The following is a 25,626-nucleotide window of genomic DNA, read 5'->3' as shown; positions in this document are numbered from 1 at the left end:
GTGTACACCACATGGGGTATTTGCATAACTTACACAATGAAAATTATACACTATATCAGAAATAAATATGGCATCTTTTTTGGCAATGGGAAGAAATTAGTATTTTGCAAAGAAGCTAAAAACTAAGCACCAACAAGCTGCTGCTAATTTCTTCCTTTCATTGCTCTCAACATGTTGCCCACCTTTGAATCCCTTAACTGGCTTCTTCTCTTGCTGCATTAAATTCAAGCTCCTCAGTCTCCTGTCCAAGGCCCTCATCTACATCTCTGCTCTCATTTCCTCTTAGTACCATTCACTGAAATGGATATAAGACTGGATTCTCAAAACTCCCTCTTAAAACCTCTGCACCAAAAATTACCCATGCCCTCACTTCCCCAAATTATTGCTCTGTGTTTTAATTTTGTTGGTTTTATCTAGATAAGATTGTGAACAGTCTGGGGGAAGGAATATGTCTAGAAACTCTAAGTTTTAAGTACTATACTTACAATAAAATAATACTAATAATAGTAATATATTCAAGGCTTGATAGAAAATGTATTAGTACTATCGAGAACCATTCCCCTAATGCCACTGCAAATGCATACCATTCACAACAATAGTATCCTTACTATCCTTTGAGCTGAAGTAGTACAAGGTAGAATATTTGCTGTGAAGTGTCCCTGGTGACATAGAAGTCTGAAGAAAAAAGTGACTAGACAAAGTTAACAATGGCAGACATAAAACTCTGCTCCAGCCTTAATGGGATTAAGAAGTGGCTGTGCAAAACTGCAGGATGAACAATACAAACAACGAACAAGTAGGGCAAGGTCTACTGACGACCAAGAAGATGGTGATGACAAATCACCATCTACCAATGTTCAACATGGCATTATTACCATCATCTACAAAAGGTGGGAATATTTGATAGCTATTCTGAAAATGCATTCGTTCACTGATGGGGTGTGCTCCCCACACTCACCCTGAAGGAGTTAATGTAGGCCAGATGGACCAATTAATCCTCCTAGGCTGCAAGTTGGGGGATATTTGCACTAAGCGCAGAACCCTAATTAAGGGAAACTCACCTATGGAGGAACCGGAGGGACTTCTATAAAACCAGGGAGCTGGTAGCAGAAAGGGTACTGCAGGGAGGAGGCTTCAGTCACTCTCCCTGGGATAAGGTAGAGAAAGGGGCTTTGGACCGAAGATGGAGGGTTTATCTAGCAAACCCCAGGAGATAGCGGTTTTGCTAGGACGGAGAATGCGAGCCTTGGATAGGCAGAGTAGGAGAGGGAGAGAAGCAGGCAGGGAGAGGCAGGGTTTGAGGTAATACACACCTTGGCTGCTATGGTCCAGATAGGGTCCTGGACCGGAACCCAGAGCAGAGGGTGGACCTGGGTTCCCCTATCAGCCACTGAACAAGTGACATAGCTGGGGCAATGATCATGAAGCATGTCTGGGACCGTTCGTCCCAGTCACTGAGGGAGTGACTCAGCCAGGGCAGTGGACTTAAACACTGCCTGGGATGCTGTAGAGGAGTTTGACAGAACCTCAGAAGGGAAGGACTATTGTGAGTTGGCCGGAGGGCTAAGCCACAAAGACGAGGTGCTGCAGCTCCTGAGGAGCAAGAAAGGAGCCGCAGAACAACACAGCGAGACAACAGACCTAATCCCCAGAGGGAGAGGAATTATCACCCAAAGGCAATGCTCCATGGCCACGGCTGAAGCACCAGGGCTGCAGTAGGCCTGCCAACACTGTGCACCATCGTCAAGGAATGGATGTCCAACTGGTGGATTTGCAAAGTTGCAACGCCTCTTAGCCCATTTTCACTGGGACGATGACCCACCTGTGAGATCCGCTATTTCAAAGGGAGTTTCTACTACAGTAATGATTTATTACTTGCTCATCCAAGAAGCAAGTTCCCGAAGGATTCCCACCTGTTGGATGTTTAAAAATTGACTGCCTTTTCATTTTTTTCTCCTCAATGTCTCAATCAGTTTTACTTAAAGAGCATAATGAGCTTTTAATAGAAATTCGGGAGGTAAGTGTATAGAAGGCCACTGTTCCTCCCCCCATAAGAGGAAAAGGGGAAAACAGTTCCCTTGAAGGTACAGAGAGTTCTGTAGGGAAGGAGATCCTACCCTTGTCTGGCTAGCTAGCTTGATCTTCCTGTGTGGTAAGGAGTGTCTTTATTTCCCCCAAGTCAGAATCAACTTAAATGTTGTCCATTGGACAGGCCTAGCAGAGCAGAGTAGATCCATATCGCTGATGAGAATTCCTAGTTTGGTTCAATTTCTGTCAATACTGCTAAGATTAACTTATGATAGGGGGATGGACAAAAGAATGCGAGAAGCTGGAAATGGGCAACGGGATGCATCACTTGATGATTATCGGTTCTGTTCATTCCCTCTGAAGCATCTGGCATTGGCCACTGTCGGAAGACAGAATCCTGGGCTATATGGACCTTTGGGCTGACCCAATATAGCCGTTCTTATGTGAGTATTAAGTGAAGATATTCAGATATACTCTGATGACCAAATACAGGCAGTATTCAAGCTGCTCAGGAAACTAGTCAATTGATTCAACCATAAACACTCTCAATTTTTTTAAAAAAAAATGGTTCTTTTACCATAAATTAGATTTTTCTGACTAAGCTGGAAATCATATCTTTAACTCATGTCACTCTCTTTGAAAGTTGCATTTTCCAAAGTATAACACTAACTGATTTCAGTGAATAAGGATTTCAAGGTTGGGTAAAAAGAAAAAATAGTGGAAAAAAGCCAAATAGCAAACTTGCAGTCTATGCAGAAAAGGTGGATTTTATACAGAGTGCACTTTAGCAACCAAAAAAATGATGAAAATCTGGAAGAATGAGCCTACAACATTATTAAATACTGCATTAATGTTAATTCAATTCCAAATCAAGAAACAGGAAAAGAATATTAAAATTTATAAATACAAAAATATTATTTCCTCTTGCTAAGAATCATATTTCACTTCTAATGGGAACAGAGAGTTGAGAAAAACCCACAGATGTAAAATGGTGACTATGATTCAAACTACTCCTGGTAAAAGTATCATTTACTACAAATAATATAGCAAAGTCCACTTTTTCTTTTCACTTTAACCTAAGCTGAGATCTGGTAGAAAATGCTCACTAGGCTTTTAATAAAATCCTCCCACTCACACATTATTACTAGTTAATAATAAAGGACTTATACATGCTTATATCAGACTATAGAAGCAGTGCAGAATTTTTCTGATCCTGAATCACGGCCTGCTCATTATCTAAAAATCACCCAAAAAAGGTGACATTTCAGGACAAACTCTTAATAACAGGTTCAATAAAATTGGCAGATGGCTTATGATAAAAAGGTGCATGATAAATCATAATGCCCCAAGAAAGACTTTGTATTTTTAAACAGTTTTTCCCTGGGTATTTTCCAATTTTATGTATGTTTTTAAGGTATCAATTGCAGGGTTGACAGTACTTGAAACTTTATTGTCATGCAACCTAGAAAGACAGAGATCTAATCAGGATCACTGAAATTCAACTACTTACGGCCCAGTGGGGACAAGCCATTGACCTGTGCTTAAAAATGCTAGGTTTTAATAGACAAAGTAGATATTGAGCCATGATCCTGCTCCCACTGTTGTCAATGACAAAAGTCCCACTGCCTGCTATACATCTCTTATTTTTGCCTGGTTGGAAAAGGCATATCTGCTGTGGCCTGTGCTCATAAAACAGCATCTTGGTCCACGAAATTTTCATGGAAATTTTTCACTTTAGTTGAAATTTCCAAGTTTTTTATTTTTAAAAATTAAAATTAATTAAAATGTTGGGGAACATTTTTGGTTTTCAAAAACCAAATGTTTTTTTGTTTCAGTTTTTCATTAAAAGGTTGGAAGCATTTTGTGGGGAAAATAAAAAAATGAAATATTTTCAAAATTTCCAGCAAAAAATAACCGGTGTTTTACCAGCTCTACTGCGACACAGTCAGTCCAATCATAGTAGAAAAATATTTAAAATATATATTTGTTATATAAAATATTAATTTCCTTGCCAGCCCATCGCACATGCAAATAAAGATAGAAAATGGCCCCAAAATGTCTTAAATGAGATAAACAATTCAACCCAGCCTGGGCAAAGAAAGCATCCTTATACTAGATAAAATACCCATCCATAGTCATAGAACCTGAATCCCTAAATTGACATTGATGAAGTCCAGGAAAAAAAATAATTTTACAAAAGAAACTATCAATTCATGAATGCTACAATCACTACGTATTGAACAATCAAGGAAAGGGTGGTTGGTACACAAAATCAAACCTTCAGTAAGCCCATATACTGCTGCCCTAATACACAGGAAGACTGATGAGGAAGCATCGTTTGTGTTGTTGGTACAGCATAGTACAGGCTTTTTTGTGTGAATCCTTGGCCCTTTTTATACCTGGCAGTAACCATGATTAGCGGGCATAATGGAGAAATATGTGGCACTTTTACAGGTCTTCCCAGTCTGGGAAGGATAAACAGTGATTGGCCTCTCAGGTGGGTCTTTTTGGAGCTCCTGTGAGTGGCCCAAGCAAGAGCAGTTCTGCCACAGGCAGAAACAATGTCGGAACAGTTTCAATCTATAATCCGAGCCTGAAGAAGAATGAAAACACATACTGACTGCCAGGAATAGTTATGTACTCTGTACTCCATACTGGTTCTTTTAAAATCCTTACACTAGGGTAATATGTATAAATGTTTTGGAATGCATTTTACACTGAGCATCTGAGGCATATATGGTAAAAATCCCCACAAAACTTATTTGAAATTATTTCAAATTTAAATAGTTAACTCTAAAAATAAAATTAAAATTAAATAAATAAAAGCAATTAGACCAACATCTTAGATCAATCATCTGCTACATTTCATATTTTAAAATCATTGTCGTTCTGAGTTACGGCACGTAAGTAGAAAAAATCTTAAGCTCTACAACATTTTTTATTTTATTTGTGAAAAGATGGATTTGATAAGAATTTAATAAGTACGATTTTCTCAGTATTGAAAAAAAAGTCATTTTTTTATGTGTCAGATTCTAGCATATTTACTTTTGTTAAGTTGTCTGTTATTCTGTTAGTAGTCCCATTGGTTCCAGCAGGACTAGTCACGGATAAAGTACTATTCCACATGTATGAAAGTATCAGAAACTGGCCCAACATCCCTGACCTCAGTGTCTAAAGACAGTTTTACAAAGCAACTAAAATGACACTTCTGAAGCTCTTTCATTTCTAAAACGGAATACACACACGAAATGACAGTTCCATCTCTGAAAGATTGTAGGGCAGAACACAAAGAAGAGAATGTAATTGACTGCATGCAACATACGGTATGTTGATATATCTTACCTTTAACGTAAAAAAAAATAAAAATCCTCCTCTTATGATCACTGATTTTCATAGACACTATCAGGTGTACTCAGTCTTCCATACAAACACATCTCCCATTAATACTAACAGAACCCTACATTCCTATTTTAAACATTAGGAAGGAAAAGTAGAAGCCACATCCTAGACTCTGCAACCCACAGTGAAATGGATCCTGCAAACTCAGGGTGAAATATTCCAGCTTCGTCTGCTGAAGGCCCAAACCACACTGGAATTATTGTGATTCTGCCCTGTTGTTGAGGTAGAAAGCAAAGGGTTACATCTTGGGACTCTGCAGCCTGGTGCATCCCATAGAACCAGACTCCATGGTAGTTCTCTATTAGGGCCTATGGTGAAGGCTGTGAGTGGGCCAGCAGTTTGGTGAAGTGCATGAATCCACTTGTCACAAGCCCTAACCAGGAAAAATGCAGAAGGCTGTGGTCACTGATAGAGGACCGCTCCCGACCTTTATTCTAGTTCTTGTATTTTGTACAGGGGACATATATTTTACCCTCTATAAGAGGAGCGGCCATACTTATTTACCCTCCGAGCCACATACAACAATCTTCAGAAGTTTGAGAGCTGCGAGACATGCACAATCTGCCCCACAGGGCGGCACCTGCCACGGCACAGGGCTTCTGCCCCAATGCCCCTTCGTGAGGAGAAAGTCCTTAGACTCCCCACTCCCTGTAGGGCAAAAGCCCCCAATCCCACCACCTCAACAGAGGGCAGAAGCCCAGTCCTACCACCCTGATGTAGGGCAGAAGCACCGAGCTTCCCCCCATCCAGTCTGGTAGCTGAAGAATGAGGTGCATGAGGAGCTCCACGAGCCGCACTTTAACTGTAAGAGAGCCGCATTCGGCTCGCAAGCCACAGTTTGGCCACGCCTGCCCTATAAAGATGAGAGAAGGAGCAATATTGTGGACAAAAATAATAGGCAGAAGACTCCAGAAAATTAGGGAAAAGTGTTATTTATAATGTAAGAGTTTAACTTTAATTACAAATTTTCAAACTTTGATTGTAGGCTGCTGACTGTCAATCATATCTTGTTCAATAGCCAACAAAAAAACACAAACGGTTTCCACTGGAGTTCAACAAAAACACTAGGATGAATGGCCAGAAAAAAGTGGAAAACAAATATTAGTAAAATAAAATGTGTTCGTTGCATTCCTTTATTTCCATGTGACTGAGGCTTTTCTGTTATAAAGGGATATTTATCAGTCTGTGCATTGAATGGGACACATGTAAACACCCCAGGAAAGTTGGATATCCAGAGTGGTTTTTATTCCAAGTACTAGCAGCATGCTGGTACTTTGAGCCAGATTGGAGTTAACATATAATGAAAACAAATGTTAACAAAATCATTTCCAATCACTATATTAAAGGTTTCCCATTTTAAGGGCTCTAATGAAACAGAATTAAGAGAAATGAAATGTCTACATGATCATTTCTAATTTCCATCTGATTATAAAAAAAAAGTTTTATTAGGAAAGATTTGTAATTTATATTTAAGGCTTGCCAGGAGCTATTGAGGGAACATCATTTGTAAAGCCTAGACAATTTATGCTAAGTGAGAAGACAAATGGTAACAAGTGGGCTAAAATCTGAAGCCTTTTACTCAGCATTTACTCAAGTAAAACACCCATTACTCACTGAGATCTGCCTGATTAAGGACTGAACATGAATTGAGAGCTTGGATTTAGCCCTTTACCAATTTCTAAAAAGTCAATGATATAAAATAAAATAAAATAAAATAAAATAAAATAAAATTCACCGTGTATCCTATTCCAAGACAAAATAATAATGGACTAAAGTAACAAAAAAGAAATTTAGTTTAGATAAAAGGTGTAAAAGTTGTGCTGGATAAGACTAGTGAGTTATATATGACACAATGAATGGAACCATCAAGGCAATATTAGATATGTATGTGGAAGGAAGAATACAGGGTCTTTCCTGCTTGATTTAAAATTTAATTGGCTAACCAAAGCAGTCCCTTCCAACTAGAGATAAGCAAAACTGGAGAAAACCAAAACCTCCATATAATATGAAGGAGCAAAAGCAGAGATATAAAAATTACCAGTTTGACAAGCATTCTGCTCACATCTCAAAACAGAGAGAGGTTTCAATATAGTCAAACACAGTGAACGATCATTGAGGTGGGGCAATAAACCCGTCGTCAGATAATATCCTACCCATGTTTCCGTGCATAAGGGTTGAGTGCTATAGGATTCTCTTGATCTTCTGAATCCAAAATTATCATCTGATTGGATTTTAGGTTTGGCAATACAGAACCAACACCATTCAGCCATGTTGTGGCCTGGCCTTAAACTTCAGTTAAATCTGCCCTTAATTAGAAAAAGTTAATGGAGGGAAATGCTATTCACTATTAGATAAGGTATGTTGCAGAGGATACTAGTTTGTCACAAGTATACAGTCCTTCACTAGTATCTATTAAGTTATACTGTGCTCTTGTTGGTTTAAAATGTTTATTTATACTCTGTGTGGCACTGAGAAGTGGAGTGCCATATATAAGCAGTGTACTCTAATGAAATATCTATAGAATGAGACAGAGTTCAATCATTGTCTGATTTCAAATTGAGGAGGCCTTAAGATCAGTCTGAATACTTTTTGGTGTATACAGACAGACACTTAAATATTTGCACTCTATGTAATTTGAAGCAGCCAAGTAAAACAAAGGTTGTGTGGTTTGGGAATAATAGATTACCTGGTATACACTGAACCTGCTCACAACGGGCTTTTTTACAGGTCCAATTTAATGCTCACTGTACTGTAAATTTCAGAATAAAAACATATTTTAGCAATATTTAAATACACATACAGGCCCCTCTTTGTACACTGTGACATGTCACACACTACATGCTTTGTGTGTGTCTTTTAGTGTTTGCAGTGGAACGTGTGCAGAAAGCTAGCCTGATGCATAAAATACTTGTATTTCTTTAAGGTAAACACTGCTGAAACATTTGGGAGATTGAAATAAAAACAAGACATTTATGAGACATAAAGGTATCACATAAAACTGTTGTGAATTAGAAGAACACTGGCTGAATCCCAGAACAGATAATCCTTATAAACATGCAGGAATGTTGTAAACTGTATGTGAACGATCTTATGTTCATATGATACAGTACCTTAGGAGATTCATGTTACACTGACTGCTGTCTAAGTCCCAGTCACAGGATTTTCATGGCCTCAAAGATTAAAATAAATACATGTATCTTTCCTGCCTCCATGAAGACATTTTATGTACACAGTTTTATTATACTGAACATAGATACCAAAGACTGATTTTTCTTGAGCTGTCAAAGTACAAAAGAAATGCAAAAAGTCCTTGCACAGATGTAGTACAGTGCTGAATTTTATCTTTTGGCAGGTGCTCAATATGCAGCCCACATAATCACATGTTAATGACTGGAGTGTGTTAATCAGCATGCATACCTGATTCCTTCTTGCCCAAGGAAAAAAATCAAACAATTTATAGCATGTTAATGCTTCTACTTTTGAAAAATACATTCTAAATATACAGAACTGGGGGAGAGGGGGGATTTTTCAAACATTGCTTTATAAAGAGATGAAATGGTCAAATAAAGGGTCTATAGATTTGGACTGACCAAGATAAAAACTAGGAGTCCTCCGTGAGATATTCAGGTGGTGATTAACTCAGTTTTAACAATATTCTTCCAAGAACATAGGGAAAATAGTTAAAGTAACCACCACAATGTTATACAGCATCAAGAATAAAAATAATACAGTAACTAGTGTACCAAAATAGTAATTATTTGATTCCCCACTAAACAAAGTTAATCACCTGTTTAGTTATCCTTACAAAACAAGTTATTCTGCACTTTATTGAGGGAAAAGTTTTGTTTTGTTACTTTTTAATTTAAAAAGGTAAACAATGTTTTACTCAGGATTCTAATATAACCAAGGCCCCAATCCTGTAAACATCTGGACATGTGCTTAACTTTATGTACACAAATAGTTCTACTGAAGTCAAGTTAAGCACATACCTAATTGTTTGCAGATCACAGACCAACATACAAAAAAAAAAAAAAAGTGGTCCAGAGCCACAATTAGCTTTTAAAAAAAATACCACGATCTATCTTTTTTGCATTATAGTTGCCCATAAGATGCATATAATAATAGAGAAATAAAATGAAGCATGTAATTAGCCTTTTAGCACTTGTTATTTTCAACCAAGACTTTGCATCTGTGTAATCGCGTGTAAAGGGTTTATCTATCTGGACATTTATTCCATACTCATCACCTGGCACCCTACAAAGAATATTATCATTGTGGATTTGCAGTTGATGCTCATATAGATGTGCACATGCAAATAACAGTTTACCTGAACAATTCAGCTAGTGAGAACTCTTGCGGACACTGAATTGGAGGTAACTGTTAGAATTCTGGGCACTTAAATTTGGTTCATTTTATACCTGCATCTAGCTACCAAGTCAATTAAAAATGTGGGTATTTTAAAATAAATTATAACTTTAACTTTGAGAATTTGAAGCCATGAACTGATGTAACAACACAGTACCAAACAACCATGGCAAAGCTTAATAAGTCTGAAAATTATTCTCTTCTGAAAAACCAGAGCTGATGTACATTCCTTTTAAAGTTAAAAACTGCTTTTATACTAAGGGAAGTCTAGTATCATTTGTTTCTGGTTATCAGCAATGAGGCATTAAGGCCTGCATAGTTCCACCAATTTCTGTTATCTTTCTGACATTAATAGTTTTTCTGAGGCTATAGAAAGTTAAACTGGATAATTGTTGGCTTAAAAAAAACTATGTAAAAGATAACAAATACAATATCAGGTCTACTCTCTTCTGTGTGCAACATTCCCATCAACATTAATGCGAGTCGTGTGCACAGACACAGCAAGAGCTACAGACCTATGAGCTTGCTTAACATGAAATCTGAAACAGATATATAATCTTGATATTATTACTTTGTAAAATGTATGACAGTTCTCTCATTTGACATATAACCCAATGAAATCAACGCCAGTTCCAAACACAATCGCCTCTATTTGATATTATAAAGTGTAGGGGATAACATAGCACCCCATGGACGTAATAAGCTTGTAATGCCATAATGTGTTTGCCTTCCCATGTGCCAGTGTCCCAAATAACACTATCCTTTGGACCATATTCTGGGCTGCGGCAGGAGGCACAGCACAGGCAGTGTAGATGAGGGGGAAAGAGGGCTTTAAGCAACTTTGTATCTTATTAATCATAGAATATCACAGGGTTGGAAGGGACCTCAGAAAGTCATCTAGTCCAACCCCCGGCTTAAAGCAGGGCCATCCCCAAACAGATTTTTGCCCCACATACCTAAATAGCCCCCTCAAAGATTGAACTCACAACCCTGGGTTTAGCAGGCCAATGCTCAAACCACCGAGCTGTCATTATCTCTCAGATTCTGTCTGCTCCAAAGGCCAATATAGCTCCCTGCATAAAACAGTAGCCCCAGTAGCTGGTCTCCCCATGACCTCCTATGAGCTACCCGCACAGCCGTAGTGCAAAATGCTATGGCACTCCCCACCCACTGCTCCTGGCACAACTTGTCTCAGTCCATCCCTGCCATGCCTCTACAGCAGGTGCTGCAAGGATTGGGGAGAGAGTAGCTCCTGTGAAGGGGGAATTCTCCCCAGGGCCATTACTGCTCCTTTACAGACCCTATGCACCACTAGAGTGTCATATAGGCATCGGAATCTGTCCCTTTGTTCTCTTCCCACATGTATTTAGCAGAGAAGATCCTGCAACATGAAGTCAGACTCCAGATTTAATTCAGTTAAAGGTGTGTGAATTTAGAATCCCACTACAGACCCAACTCTAATACTTAGAATCATGGGAACATACCATACAATTTGTCATAGTGGATCAGACCATTTGTTCCTCTAGTCTTGTGGCCTGTCACTGACACTGCCTATACCTGATACTTCAGATTAAGGCTAAAAGCCTCATAACTGACCTGGGTAAATTGCTCAAGGCTCTACATGGGAGTGGGTGTACAGGAGAGGGAATTGTTTCCTGGCCCCTGCAGTGAATTAAGTGTGAATCATGATTACCACTTTTTTAACATGGCTAACTACCAGGACAAATATTATTGGTCATAAAATTATCCAGCTACTTTTTAAATCTAGCTACAATATTTAACACTATGGTCTTCCTCTCACTCCTCCCCATCCTCTATCACCAACTGTTCCTAATTAGTTTCCACAAGGAAATCATTTTTCAATGCAATTTACAAGCTTTATATGTCCCGCTTGCTAATCCCTCCCACATGGGAGAATGCAGTGTGACTTCTGTACCTTCAAGCCCGCACAATTTTTGTAATTTTTCCCCATTCCTTAAGTTTGGGGGGGGTTGTTCGGGTTGTTTGTTTGTTTGTTTTTCCCCAGAAAGGGAGAATTTAGCCCTTCACATAGGAACAATGTTTTCTGCTAGCAGATTTATCAACAGAAATAAATATCCACACCTCCACAATTTTTATTTTAAGTTAAAGTTAGAAATATGGTGATAATGTCTCCAGCTCTGCAATGGAATATTGCAGGACCAAATCCTTCTATAGTTCAATTCCCCCTCACTCCCCTCTGTAAAATCAAATTGGTGGGTGATATGATACTTGTAGTGTAAGTCATTACAGGTCTGACGTTACAGTTGTTACACATTGCTGAATCTGTCAAATGAAAAGGGAGCACAAAGGGAATCTCCAAATGCAGCTGCTATTTTTCATTTGTTAAATCCTTTTATTACACCATATAAGTACACAGCTGGGAAATACTATAGAGTGGGAGTTAAAACAAAATATTTTGGCTTCCAGACATTCAGAATACACAAAGGACTCAGTGGAAAGCAATGCCTGATATCAAAAGGGAGTGAAAGTTTGAAAACATTTCTAGCCTGCATGGTTTTTTTTTTAAATGATAATGCACAATGTTGTTTAAAAGGTATATTATGTTACAGAAAGTGTTGCATTCAATAAATACTGGAAACAACTTCTTTGATATTTTCTTAGACAAATTTTCATATTGCAATATCTATTTTCACCAAAGAGCCATATAGCCCTCATCTCTGCACAGGGTTGCATACTGTATACTGTAAATACCAAAATTCCCACAGATCTTTGGGAGTCTTGAGAGAAGGTAAGGTTGCACACTTAATTCGATAACACACTAAAAGCCAAATTCTTCCTTTATATATATGGATGCAATACCTGTTGAATTTACCACCTTATAACCAGACAAGGCATGTTAATGGTGCATTTTAACCCCAGCCACTGTGTTTTTTCAGAGTAAAAGGGTGTAAGCAGGTGCCTTTCCCAACCTGCTTTACAACATAGTCAACACTCTGAAGTCAAAAACTGACTGTCTTTCATGGAGTTCGGTTTTATTAACAAAGAAATTAGCAGCATGCAGCTCAAGCAATTTCCCTAGGTTTAGCAGCTCCTACAGTTTCTATCTCATAACTACTCAGCCCATCCCCATTCTTTCTCTAGAGAGTCACTCAATCCTGATATAAGGAGCTAGAGTAAGCAGCCACCTGTATCGGTGAGTTATTAGAACCCTCTTAACCTTTTCCCAGCAAGATCAGCAACTGCTAGCAAGTTGGGGTGTTTCAAACAAACAGAGACAACTAACAGGAGTAAACGAGATTTGCACATAAGGACCCATGGCAGAATTTAGCTTTGTCAAAAATATTAAATAAGTTGTTCTGAGTGACAGCCTCACGTTGTAACAATTGTTTAAAAAAACTGAAGATTTTTCACAACTTCTGTTACAATCATCAAAGTAACGTTCCCTAAGCTGTCTCTGGTTCCACAGTAGATCAGCTGAAGCATCATTGTTGTGTTTGTTTTAAATTCAACTGACCTGATCTAAAGCCTTAGAACTTCAATTTTCACTTGTGGCCAAACCACTTAAGTTATACCTAGTCTTTCTTAGGCAAAAGTTCCCACTGATTCAGCTGAGCTGTGCCTGAATAAAGATTGCTGGATTTGACCCAAGGGAGTTGTGGGACCAACTAATGATTTTCAGGAACTTTATCGAACTGTATGATGTAGTATTTTCGGAAACAAGGGAGGAAAACCAGAATGCCAAGTCACTCAAGCAAAGTTCATGCACCTGTTTCTGAAACATGATAGGCAGGAGAGCGACTTGTGGCTGTTCAGTCTCCTCAGAGGTACAGCAAATGTGGCATGAAAGTGTATCATTCCAAAAGAGAGAAAATGGAAATTACATTTTGCCATTATAAATGTAAAATCGTTTTAAATTACTGTGCAGAAGCAGGATGTTTGATTTTGACTGAGATACTAATATATTTCTCAGCACACAGCCTGAGTATATTGCCTGTGCCCTGGGGAATTCAAGGAAGATTGAGAATTCCTTCCTCCCAGACGACAGAGTCACTCCATGACTGCTACTGCTGCCCTGAGGCTGCGACTCTCATTGCGCGTATGCCCCACTCTGGAATGGGTAGGAATGGCTCTTAAGAATGCAAGAACAGCCACACTGGGTCACACCAAAAGTCCATCTAGCCCAGTATCCTGTCTTCTGTCAGTGGCCAGTGCCAGGTGTCCCAGAGGGAATGAACAGAACAGGGAATCATCAAGTGATCCATCCCCTGATGCCCATTCCCAGCTTCTGGCTCATAGTCATCCTTTCTTCAACATATCTGGTCAACCTAGCTGTGTCTCAGTTTCCCTGTCTATAAAATGGAACTAACTGAGAATTACTGTGATATGTTAACTATTGAATGTCTTGAGCACATATATGCAATTAAAATGAGGCTGTATTCCAATATCTAGGAATTTTCTGTAACAGCCATTACCTGGATAATTATATATAGATATATGTACTCTATGACCATTCTGGTCTATCGTTACAAACAACAGAAAATATCACACATAATTTCAGTTGAAATCAAGGGGACTTTTGTCTGTTTCGCAACTGAAGCATCAAACTCTTGGTGACTTTTTAAACCCTGATCTTGCAGTGAGTTATGCACAGACTCAATTTGTGGCTTATTGCTTAGACATCATTTTCCTGCTCTATTTATATAATCTCAGTCATCCCAATTAATTTAATAAGAGTTATTAATACTACAGAAATACTTAGCATATATTTAGTGCCTTCATTCCCAGGATCAAACTTATGAATGATTTAAGTCTCCCAATATCTGTTTAGGATAAATCACTATCATTATGTTTCTAACCTAACTATGAAATAAATGTATTATTATTGATGAGTTTTTAAACGTACTATGGTGATGGTAGTACTTAGTTTTCAAACTTAATGAAAAAAATAATTCTGACAAACTCACAAGCGCAAAGAAAAGGCAGGCATTTCACTTTAGCTTATTTGTGTGAATTTAGTGCTTGTGAAAGGTGCTGGTTTGAAAACCAGAGTTCTCCATCCACAGAACAAAGCAACAGAGGGTCCTGTGGCACCTTTAAGACTAACAGAAGTATTGGGAGCATAAGCTTTCGTGGGTAAGAACCTCACTTCTTCAGATGCAAGATCCACAGAACAGATACAGTCAGGGGCAAATATCCAGTCCACATGCCTTGATTCTGCTCAGCACGGGCAAATACACAGGTAAGAAGTTCATTGAATCTCCATGTGCATTCAGTTTTTGGCAGCTCTGTTGAGACTCCCAGTTGGTTTCCATCATAATGGTGTTTTTGTCACATGGATGTCTGTCCAATGGGATAGACAACTCCAAACTTATCTCATATAAACCACTGAACAAATATCAGGCAGTAACAACTTTCGGTCATTGCTAACCTTGTTTGTATTTGAACTGGTGATCTAGAGCACGAAAGGCTTGATATGCAGTTAACATTTGCCCTTCCCAAAAGGCTACCATTTCCAATAAACATAATGAGTTGTGGTATCAGTCCAGATGTTAGCCTCTGTGTTCCAGTGTCAGACTATGAATGTTCTCACTTTGGTGGGTTTCAGAGAGAAAATTAATATTACATTTATTATTTGAAGTTGAATATGCACTGGAGATCAGGGAAGGCCCTTCTTTAGAAACATATTCAAGTTTCTTTCTGCCTTCAACAGCTCCTGTAGCCCAATTAGATGATGGACAGTTATGAGCTACACTCTTCTTACTGAAATTAATGCACAAATATATGAGCTAAAGAGGTTATGACATAAATCAGGGGATGACTGGAAACATGATAAATAGATGCATTTCCCTCCTGAAGGTGAACTCATCATATGATCTCATTCATATAGACCTGTATACTTAACAAGATTATACAATTATAATTTATAATTATTCCATATTGATGTTGATCAATTACTATGCCTGGCATCTTACCAATTAGAAAGTTTCACATCTATGAAGGGTTGCACAGAATAGGCCCTTCTAAATGAGAGGTGAGGAATCTTCCGAAATACTAAATTCGAAAAGCTGCATGTAAATGGGAAACTTACCATTCTATGCTGGGCTGAGATAACACTGTCCCAGTCGGCGTCTTGTTGGATGGTGGTGACCAGAGTCGGTAGCTCCTCTGAGTGAGGTTTGTTGTGCATTAGGGTGTGTAGAGGCAGATGGGAGGCCACGTGATGATCATTGTTGCCCTCTTCCTTGTCTCGTGATGCTAAATCCTGGGTCATTGCTTCCTCTCCATCAGCTGCACAGGCAAATGGAGAGGTGGCCTGCTTGGAAGACATTCTTCTGCAGAACAAAAGAAGGCAGGACATAAGATTTTACTAGTGAGTACATGGATGAAGCTATAGATCAAAACATGAAAATTGGAGGCAGACCCTTATGTACACGAGTAGTCCTTTCTCATTTAGGTAATCCCACTGTAATCAATAGGACTATTTGCAGGACTAAGGGTTTAGAGGATCTAGATCCTTGCTCATTTAACAGGTTCTTCAGAAGCTCAGAACATTTCAGTTCTGTGATAAAGGTCTCCAAATGAAATATGGTATTGACTTAACCTATGTCATCCCATTTACACACACTTGTAAGATGGTATCATTTTCTCCAGCCTTAAGAGAATGATGACTCTTCTGGACATGTATATTCTGTTAATTGTGTCTGTGGGCCCAGCCCACTAAACTTTTACTCCCATGAACAGTCCTACTGCCTTCTGTTGACTTCAATGGAATTACTTGCGTAAATAAGGAGTACTCATATGAATGAGGGTTTGCATGATTGGATCCTTTGCTTACTTTGTCCCCTACATGTGGAATTTGTTTTCTTCACAGATGAGACTTTCTAAGTCATTAGCCAAGCTGTTCCAAAGAAGTACTATGATTTGTTTGTTTAAGGCTTTACCGTTTCTGAACCGGTTTTAAATTGCATCCAGTTTTACCTTTTGGAAAGGGCTCTGAGATATTCACTTGAAGGGTGCTATAAAACTGTAAGTGGCTTATTGAAAGAATGACTGATAATGTATGATTAGTCTTGAGGCAATCTTCTGCAGTTTGACTTAAGTGCCTGAGGTAATTATATTTCTATCTTTATTAGATATTGAATACAAGATACAAAGCATTTGAAAGAATTCAGTTAAATCTGAGTGTCAAGTTGTAATAACTAAGTATATTTATTTAAAAGGGCATTTTCCTAATGATAGCTTCTTAATGCCACTCTACATGCAAACACAGCTTTGCCACAGTTTATGTTACTTAAATTAAAATATAAATTATGTCAATTCAAAATTTTAAACCACTTTTTAAAAATTTGTAGTGAAAATAACCACAACTGTCAAAGCAGACATCTAAAATATATTAGATTTTTTTTTACAGTTTTTAGTAACTTTATAATATCTGTAAGACTGAAAATGCTTTGGAACTAAGGAATAAGATCTCCACCTTAATTGCTCTTTAGCAATAATTGATTTCATACCATTTCTTTAAAAATGCACAAATCAGTTAACATAGGAAACCACATGAGCATTTTTCAAATTAGCAAATCATTAACTCACTAGTACTGTTTCTACAGACAAATAAATACTGATTAAAGGGTCTGGAAATCTGAGACTAACAGTTAAATTTACAAATGTGTCACATGCTTTCATGAATATTACAGTGAAGGAAATATCAAGTGCAAAGAAAAATAATTAAGTTAATTCCAATTTAAACAGTACTTTTTATGTAGCAGCCCATGTTTCACATAGGATTTAACAGCTAATGCTAAATTTCTCACAATTAATGAGGGGGCTTAGATTTAGTATTCTACAGTGAAAAAAAAATTAATATAGGAACAGCTAATCTAATTATGCACAGTTCTAAATAAAAGTATTACAAGCTTTTGAAGTGCTTTGATACATATTAAAATGCTGATACCTATTTAGAATAACCATTCTATAAATAATGATAATCCTGCCTCAACTTGATACTAGTGGTGGGGGAGGGGATAAAGGTTTGCATTTCCTTTAAGAGTATTAAAGTTGTCAATGAGTAGAATTGAGTGAATATAACATTCATACTCCACTAAAGAATACATGTTTACGGTGCACATAACAAGCGGAGAGTCCAGAAACTATTATTCTTACAGGTATTTCAAGAGGTTCTGGTTCATAATTACTGTGACCTAAGATAATGAAAAGGTTAAGATACATTGAGAGATGTATTTCTATATTTCTGATTACAATCATCATGTTAATTTACTCATTTGCATGACAACATAATACATTTACTATAGTTTCATACAATTTATAAACTGTGAATTTAAAACTGAAAGTCACAATTTGCATTGACTTCACCTCCTTAACAAACACCATTCCTGTTATAAACCGAACTGGCTTCCTCCAATAGCAATAGCTATGGTTGTTTTTTCAGTATAAATTAATCATGACACAAAACCAAAAATGAAAATGTCTCTTAAGAATAATTTCAAGTACAAATTGCACCAATGAATAATAGTGCACAATCTTAATTAAACACAACTGTGCAGCTGTGAAAATAGGCTAAATCTGTCCAAAGCTATGAGTTGGCTTTAAAGGCAGGTTTGTTAGGGAGTGTTTTCCTAAGGAAGGCTGGGCCCCCAGTCTTAATCAGCCAATAAATTATTTCCTGCAATTACATTAAATAGAAAATTATCTTCAAATTGGGAATGTTAATTGAAAATCAAAATTCAGAGTGAAGTTTAGAAATTACATGCTGAATATAATTAGTCTAGAAAGGCTTCACCTCTATTTCATAAATAGGCTTTTGGTAATTCCTCAAGTGACCATTCAGTAAAGCTACCTACTTGTAATATAGTACTGTAGAAAAATATTTTTCTGTTATTATATATATATATATATAATTTAAGTTAATTATTTATAGAAAGGGAGAGAATATGTCATCTCTAAAATATACTAACACAGATACAGTCCTACATACCTATAGCCATCAACCCCTCCCTGCAAGTTTAAGTTACCTTTTCTGCACTATATTAAATGGAATACTCAGGTGTAAGGGCCAATTCCTGCCAGCCCTATCCATGAGAAACTCCTGTTTACCTCAGTAGGAGTTCTGCACATGGAAGACTGCGAGATCAGCCTCTAACCAAAGGCTGAATTTAAGCCATAATTTCCAAGGAGTATGATCAAATACTCCCACTGAAATAGCCCATCAGATTAATCCTTAGTCCCATCGATCCACAAAACAAGCTGTTCTGCTAAAATAAATGTTGACAAATATTATGGGTAGCTTATTTTTAAATATTAATAATTTTGCAATTTTAAACTTAAAATATTCAAAACTAACTTACCATAGTCCTTAGTAAGGGTAAGGGTTACCATTTCAGTAGTAAAAATTAATTAGACATGTAAAAGGTGTCTCAACATTGCTAATTTCCATTTTACCTTATTTTATTTGTGCTCTGTTATAAATTAAAATCAGTCAAATGATTTTTTTTAAAGTCTGTTCAAAAAAAGTCTCCCTAGTTATAACCCCTGAAAACAGGGGTTTATAATGGAAGTGCTGACACAACCCTAACTAAAGCAGCGCAAATGGTGCCGCTATAATACACAAAATCAAGTTCTATTATTCTAAACTATCCTCGCTCGTGGGGTTTTTCTTTACTGTGCTCCTAGCCAAACTGCTGAAGCATGAAAAATTTAAATGCAATCAAGTGGGTCCAATTCTACTTTACTAGAACAAGTGTCTACAGTGGTACAATCTTAAAACGAGATGCAACAGATTTGTTTGGTGCTTTTCTTCTTTATTTTTTTTAACTGTTTATTTATAATACTGTGCAGTGGAGATAAAATAAGAGGAAATTACACTCACATGATATCAGTGTATCAACTACACAGCACACATTATAATCAGAGAGAAAAAATATATTCTCACACTGGTTAAATTGACTGGTTAGCACAACTATCAGCAAGGCAAACAATATACCTACAGGATTTGAGAAAGATAGGTATGAATCCAGAATCATTTATCTGAAGTTCATTTCCCTATTTAGCTTTCCTAATTGGGTTAAACAAACACAGGTTCGGGTTTTACAAAATCAAAACAAGACACATCTCACTTTCAAACTGAGATGGACAAAAGTGGAACCATTTAGCCAAACCTCAGTGAAGTTGAGGAAATGGGAAGGGTTGGTAAATCGGGACCCCAATTTCAACCAGCCTTGGTTTCCATGTTGTAAAGCCAAAATCCCAAGCGTGGGTCTGCGCTGCTCCCGTATTTCATGTCAAAATGTATAAGCCTTAATTTTTACCCTTAGAAGAATTTGCCTGTCCTCTAATGGAGCCTAGCAGTCAGTCATTCTATACAAACATCAGAGATTTCCTTTTTCCTAAAGGTAATGCTTGTCACCCGTTCCCAAAACTACAAATGATTATAGAAACTTTTCATCTAAGGCTTTTCTATGGCCTGAAGTTCTTCAAATGATTTAAAGCTGCTTCCTTTAAATAACTAGGTGGCATGCCTAACACCAAAGGCATGTAATGTCTAAAACTGTCCATCCATTACTCACAGAAGGACCAAACAATGAAATGCTCCAGGGGAAATTAGGGATCAATTTTGGGTCCTAGCCAGGGGATATTTAAACCCAAATTACACAGCACTAATTTACAGACATCAATAATGTGAGAGCCTAGTCACAATTTAAGAATACCTAAACCATCTGATAACAATGAGCTATATGACAAGGGACACTTGTGGCTGACCATAGATTGCAATGGAATCTAAAGACTGTTTTGTCCCACCCCATCAAAGCATTCATAAAGCTATGTCTATAATCCCAATAGTATAGACGCAAGGTTTTGACAATGCCATGCCTCCTCTCCTTAAAGGTGGCCATACTTATTTCCTCCCCCAAAAGCCTCAGTTTATCAAAGCACTTAATCACATGTTTAACTTTAAGCATCTAAGTCCAAGTGACTTCAAATTGGACTGCTCACCTACTTACAGTTAAGCACATCCTTAAGTGCTTTCATGAATCAAATGAATGAAACAAATGAATTATAAAAGAAACATTTTTCAGAAGTCCTCAAAAAAAACTTTAAAGAACCATTTTTCCTTCTAACTTTTCACAAGAACTTCATGAAAGATGTTCATGAAAGATGTTACTCAGTTAAGCCTGGAGAGTGAAGTCCTCTCTCTCCTCTCTCTCTCTCTCTCTCTCTCTCCACCAGGGCAGCAGAAATGGAAGTTTCTCCCATCCTTGTCAAATCTTACCCAAAGGGTCCTCTGCTACAGATCCACACCCACATCCATACGAAAGTGATTGTGCCGCTCCTGGTTGCTTGCCCTCCTGTTCCCGCTCCCCGTGGCAGACTCCAGCACCCTATAGAGGTAGGCCCTACATGGAACTTAAGAGTCAAATCATGAGTCCTTAGGCCTCCTTCTAAACTCAAGGCCTGCATCCATGAATCATGCCTTAACAACTGACCACTCCTTACATCTGTGCAATCCCTCCATTATCAACTATAGACCAGATCCTGAACTGGGGTAAATTGACAGAGCTCCACTGAAGTTACTGGAGCTGCAACAATTATTCCAGCTGAGGAACTGGCTCAGAATATTGTAAACACACAGGGAAATTATCACTATTTGCCTTTGCTGTGGAAGGATCCCAATTTCTAGTTATGGGAGCATTCAAATATGACTTAATTTAAAGAAAAATGAAAATGTTGTGCCAATAGCCAAATCATTTTGCAGCTCTGCTCCCGTAAAACAAAGTTATGTAGACATAACTCAGCAACATAATTCATTGTTTATCTAATGCTGTAATCCGTCTGTCATGTAAGAATAAACAGTTATTTCCTAAAATTATAAAGTCCCACATCTGATTGCAAAGAGCATTAGTAACAGGAATAAGCAGTTACTAAAATACTCACTACTCCTGAAGCCCCATATTCCTACGTGTGTCCCTACATACAAAACCTACATGGAGTTAGACTGATGACACATCAGCATCTGTGAGAATGAGAAGAGCGTGTGGGCTGTGCATAGGACTGAAAGCCAGTAACTCCTGTATTCTACCCCTGGCTCTGCCACTGAGGTCCAGTGCGGCCTTGGGCAAATCAATTAATCAGTCTCTCAGTTTTCCCAATCCCTACCTCAGAGGGGGTTGTGCGGATTAGCTAGATGTTTGTAAAGCACCCTGAAGATTAACAGTGTTAAATTGATTCATGAGAAAGGTCATTCCAGGAATTGCATTGGGAATAAGAGAGGGGGAAAGGAATAGATTCAAGGAATGGCAGTGAACAACATTAATTGCAGCACCCAAGACTCCAGCTAAAATAAACATCAAGCTAAGTGATATAAGTGCAGCCTCCACAATACACACGTTCTATTTACAAACCAGATAAATTACTCGTTAGTAGAAATAGCCTGAATCACAAAATTTGATTCCATATCCACTCATACTCCAAAGCCCAGGAGCATTAAGATCTGGTCCCATCTCTACTTCATTCTCTCAAATGTATCATATAATATCTGCACAGTTTGTTGAATAATGCAAAAGCATTTTTTAAAAAAAAAGACTGGCATTCACCTTTTGCCATTGTTGATAATTATACTGACCGTGCAGTCAGGTACGTTCCCTGGGGGTTAGACTAGATGACCCTTGTGGTCCCTTCTAAACCTATGATTCTATGTAAAATATTAGACTTAAAAAATTATTCGGTCTCCTTATCTGACTGTCAAAACTAAACTAAAAAAAAACACCACACCCTACAACCCCTGCAGACTTTATGGTGAAAATCCTATGCAAGCTATTTTTGGTACGTGAAATGTTCCTCTATCTTTATTCAGTATCAGTATTTTTCACTGAGAACACGCAGCCCCATTCACACAGAATGCAGTGAAGGGCAGTGGAATACAGGATAATGACTTAGTACCCGAGATGTATTCTTCTCAAGTCACAAAAGTTAATATTTTCTACAGTTTATTTTTAGCGGACAATATTGCTGTCACTTTATTTATACAGCTTAAGGCTGTTCTTTGGACTGGAGCTCATATGCCCTGGAATGCTTTGACTCATGAATTGTTTCTCCTGATAATGTTACATCACGCAACCACCTCTGTTTAATTGGTTAGTATTAGCTTCTCTGTGGTGACTGTGAGGACTTTAAAGTCCTATGACTGTGTCATGTGTCTCTGGATATCCAATTTCCTACTGTTGCAAAAAAAAATCTGACTTCAAGCAATCTTTACCAACGACTTTCCAACATGTGAACAATAGTGAGTGTACCAGCAACTTATCCATCATAACTTGTTAGAATTTGTTGCTTTAGGCAGCAAGTAATAGAACATATATTTTACTAAAAGTACCCCATTAACAATAAGATTAAAAAACAATGGTTGCTATAAATAAGTATTAAGTCACAGGTTTTTATGGGAAAGAATGCTTAATTGTTTAGCTAAAAGACTACATAAATGGATTTGATAAAGGATGCCTAAAAATACTTAGAGGAATTTATTTCAACATGTTTAGACTTTGAGTCAACAATTCACATAAAAAACAGAAATAGCTTTTTACCCTAATAAAGCTCTTGTTTTAATAACTTGAAATCTGCAACTCAATACTTCAACCTGTAATGCAGAAGATCCTAACAGGTTGTTAATTAAATCCTTCTGATACGTTACAGGATATATGCTATATTGGTAACATACAGGATAGATATGCTATATTGGTATAAATACAATGTCTTTGTATATTTTCCTCCTACAATCAATTTTCAGTAGCTGCATAGGACACCACAAAATATAGTAAAGTGAAAAGTTAGTCACAGAGTTGCAAAAACAAAAGCTGACATTCCATGACTCAGTGCCACTCAACACAGAATTGAGTGATACATATTATCTACAATCCGATTTTCCCCCCAATATTTTTGATGCTCATTTCTAAACTAAATACAGCATTTCTGTAATTCATCTTCTTTTCAGATAATGAAACAAAGTCTCAATTTCAGGCTCATCTGTAGTCACTTTGCACTAAACCACCTAATTATTACCACCCTATAACAAGAAACAATGTTTCTGCAGTTCAGTAACAGATTATCTTCTTAATGAAAACCTTACAGTACAAGACTAAAAAACATTTCTAGCAGGCAAAGTATTTCTGATTCAGTAAAGGTTATGCAAGCATCAAAGCAGTTAAATATAGGTGCCAAACCACATTGCCAGGAGCTCTTAGTACTGTGAGGTAGTGTTACCTGACAGCTTGGTGAATATAAAATTACTTGTTTCTCCAACTGAAGACAATCAAATTGTCACCTTCCATTGTAATAATGCACAACTAGACATCAGCAAAGTGCAAACATAATTACCAGGAAGAAAACAAAACAAACAAAAACAAAAATATCAAATCTAAATTTCTCTTAAGGGTAAACTCGAAAGGCTACTCAAAAAAGGGAGTTCATTTTAATACCAAATACTATGGTGCAACCCTGCTATTATTTAGCAATAAGATTTATAAGTCTTGCATTAAGTGAAAATGAAAAACAGCAGAAGGATAAATATATAAAAAGCATAAATACTGGTAAAAATCATCCAGTGTCTCTCATATGCACATATAAAACATTACACTAGTGCCCTGGTGTGCTCCACAGATAAGTGTGCATCTGCTGCATTACTGTTATTATAAACTTCTATATCCAGTGGTTTATCTCTAACTCATAAAATATAACTCCAGACTAGAACCTGGCATGCATTGATTTAAACAACAAGCAAATTGCTTTTGGAACTAAAAAACAACTTTCAGTTTCAACTTGAAATTCCACAGATCATTAATCTACAATGGGTATAAGTGACGTTCAAAATTTTAAGAATTTGAAGGACAGGGTTTTGGAATGGTAAGTTTAGTTCATATGAACTAACATTTTCAACACAAATGTCTTGAGGGTGTTCGGTATCTGGACTGTCTCTCCAGCAGTGATATCTGCATTTTGACAAGAGACATCATCATGAATGGTTCCACGGTGATCTGTGAAATCAAAGACTGAGTTTTAAAGATACTGTAGCTATGGACATGCTATGCCACACAAAATAGTGCCTTTTTAGGATTTACACATTATAAAGTTCCTTATCATTTTGATTTATTCATAAAATGTGATTTATTTTTAAAAACTGACCCTTGAAAAATTTGCATTACATAGTGTTATGGATCATATTTTATAAATTGCATATGTATTAATAAATATTCAATAAATACCTATTGATCTGATACACTACAATCTAGCATGTAAGTCCATCTTTTTTAAAGTCTTCTGACACAAGCAATCTCGTGTTTTCAGCAATGCTAGGGGAATCACAAAAACTAAAAAAGAACCAAAGAAATGCAAAGCTGACACTCCATCTTCAGCAATAGGTTTTGTCTAGTTGCAAGAAAGGAGGAGAGAGCACAAAGAGCTCCCTTTCCCACCTTGCACTCCTGCACAGGGGCCAGACTAGGGTTACCATCCGTCCGGCTTTCCCCGGACATGTCCGGCTTTTTCAGCTTTAAATGGCCGTCCGGGGGGGATTTCTAATAAAGTAGAAATGTCCGGGATTTCCCCCTTCCCCTCATGCAGAGTGCGGCGCAGCTGATTGGACGGCTGGGCCTGATTGAAAGCCGCTCGCAGCCACTGGGGCCTCTAGCAGCCAGAGTCCCTCCCCCCTCCCCCACTCCCTCCTCCCCCGCAGAGCAGCGCCACAGTGTTTGGCTGCATGTGGAGCTCACAGCTCTCCCTCGGCCTGGTGGGGAGGGGGGCAGGCAAGGGACAGGGAACGGGGGGTTAGATTGGTCGGGGGTTCTGGGG

At 37.8% G+C, this 25,626-nt stretch overlaps 1 protein-coding gene across 15 annotated transcripts in view; it reads right to left on the bottom strand.

The window, feature by feature from the left end:
• Positions 1-25,626, bottom strand: part of SOX6 (SRY-box transcription factor 6) — a 455,173-nt gene that overhangs the window by 257,436 nt on the left and 172,111 nt on the right. For all 15 annotated transcript variants that reach the window (XM_034770115.1, XM_034770125.1, XM_034770118.1 and 12 more), the window contains one exon: positions 15,863-16,106. In XM_034770115.1, the coding sequence (XP_034626006.1) occupies positions 15,863-16,106 (244 nt within the window). The remainder of the gene's footprint in view (positions 1-15,862; positions 16,107-25,626) is intronic.

This window comes from Trachemys scripta, chromosome 4 (genome assembly GCF_013100865.1).
Source record: "Trachemys scripta elegans isolate TJP31775 chromosome 4, CAS_Tse_1.0, whole genome shotgun sequence".
In the NCBI taxonomy this organism is placed as follows: domain Eukaryota; kingdom Metazoa; phylum Chordata; order Testudines; family Emydidae; genus Trachemys; species Trachemys scripta.
This window is presented reverse-complemented; position numbering and strand designations above follow the sequence as displayed.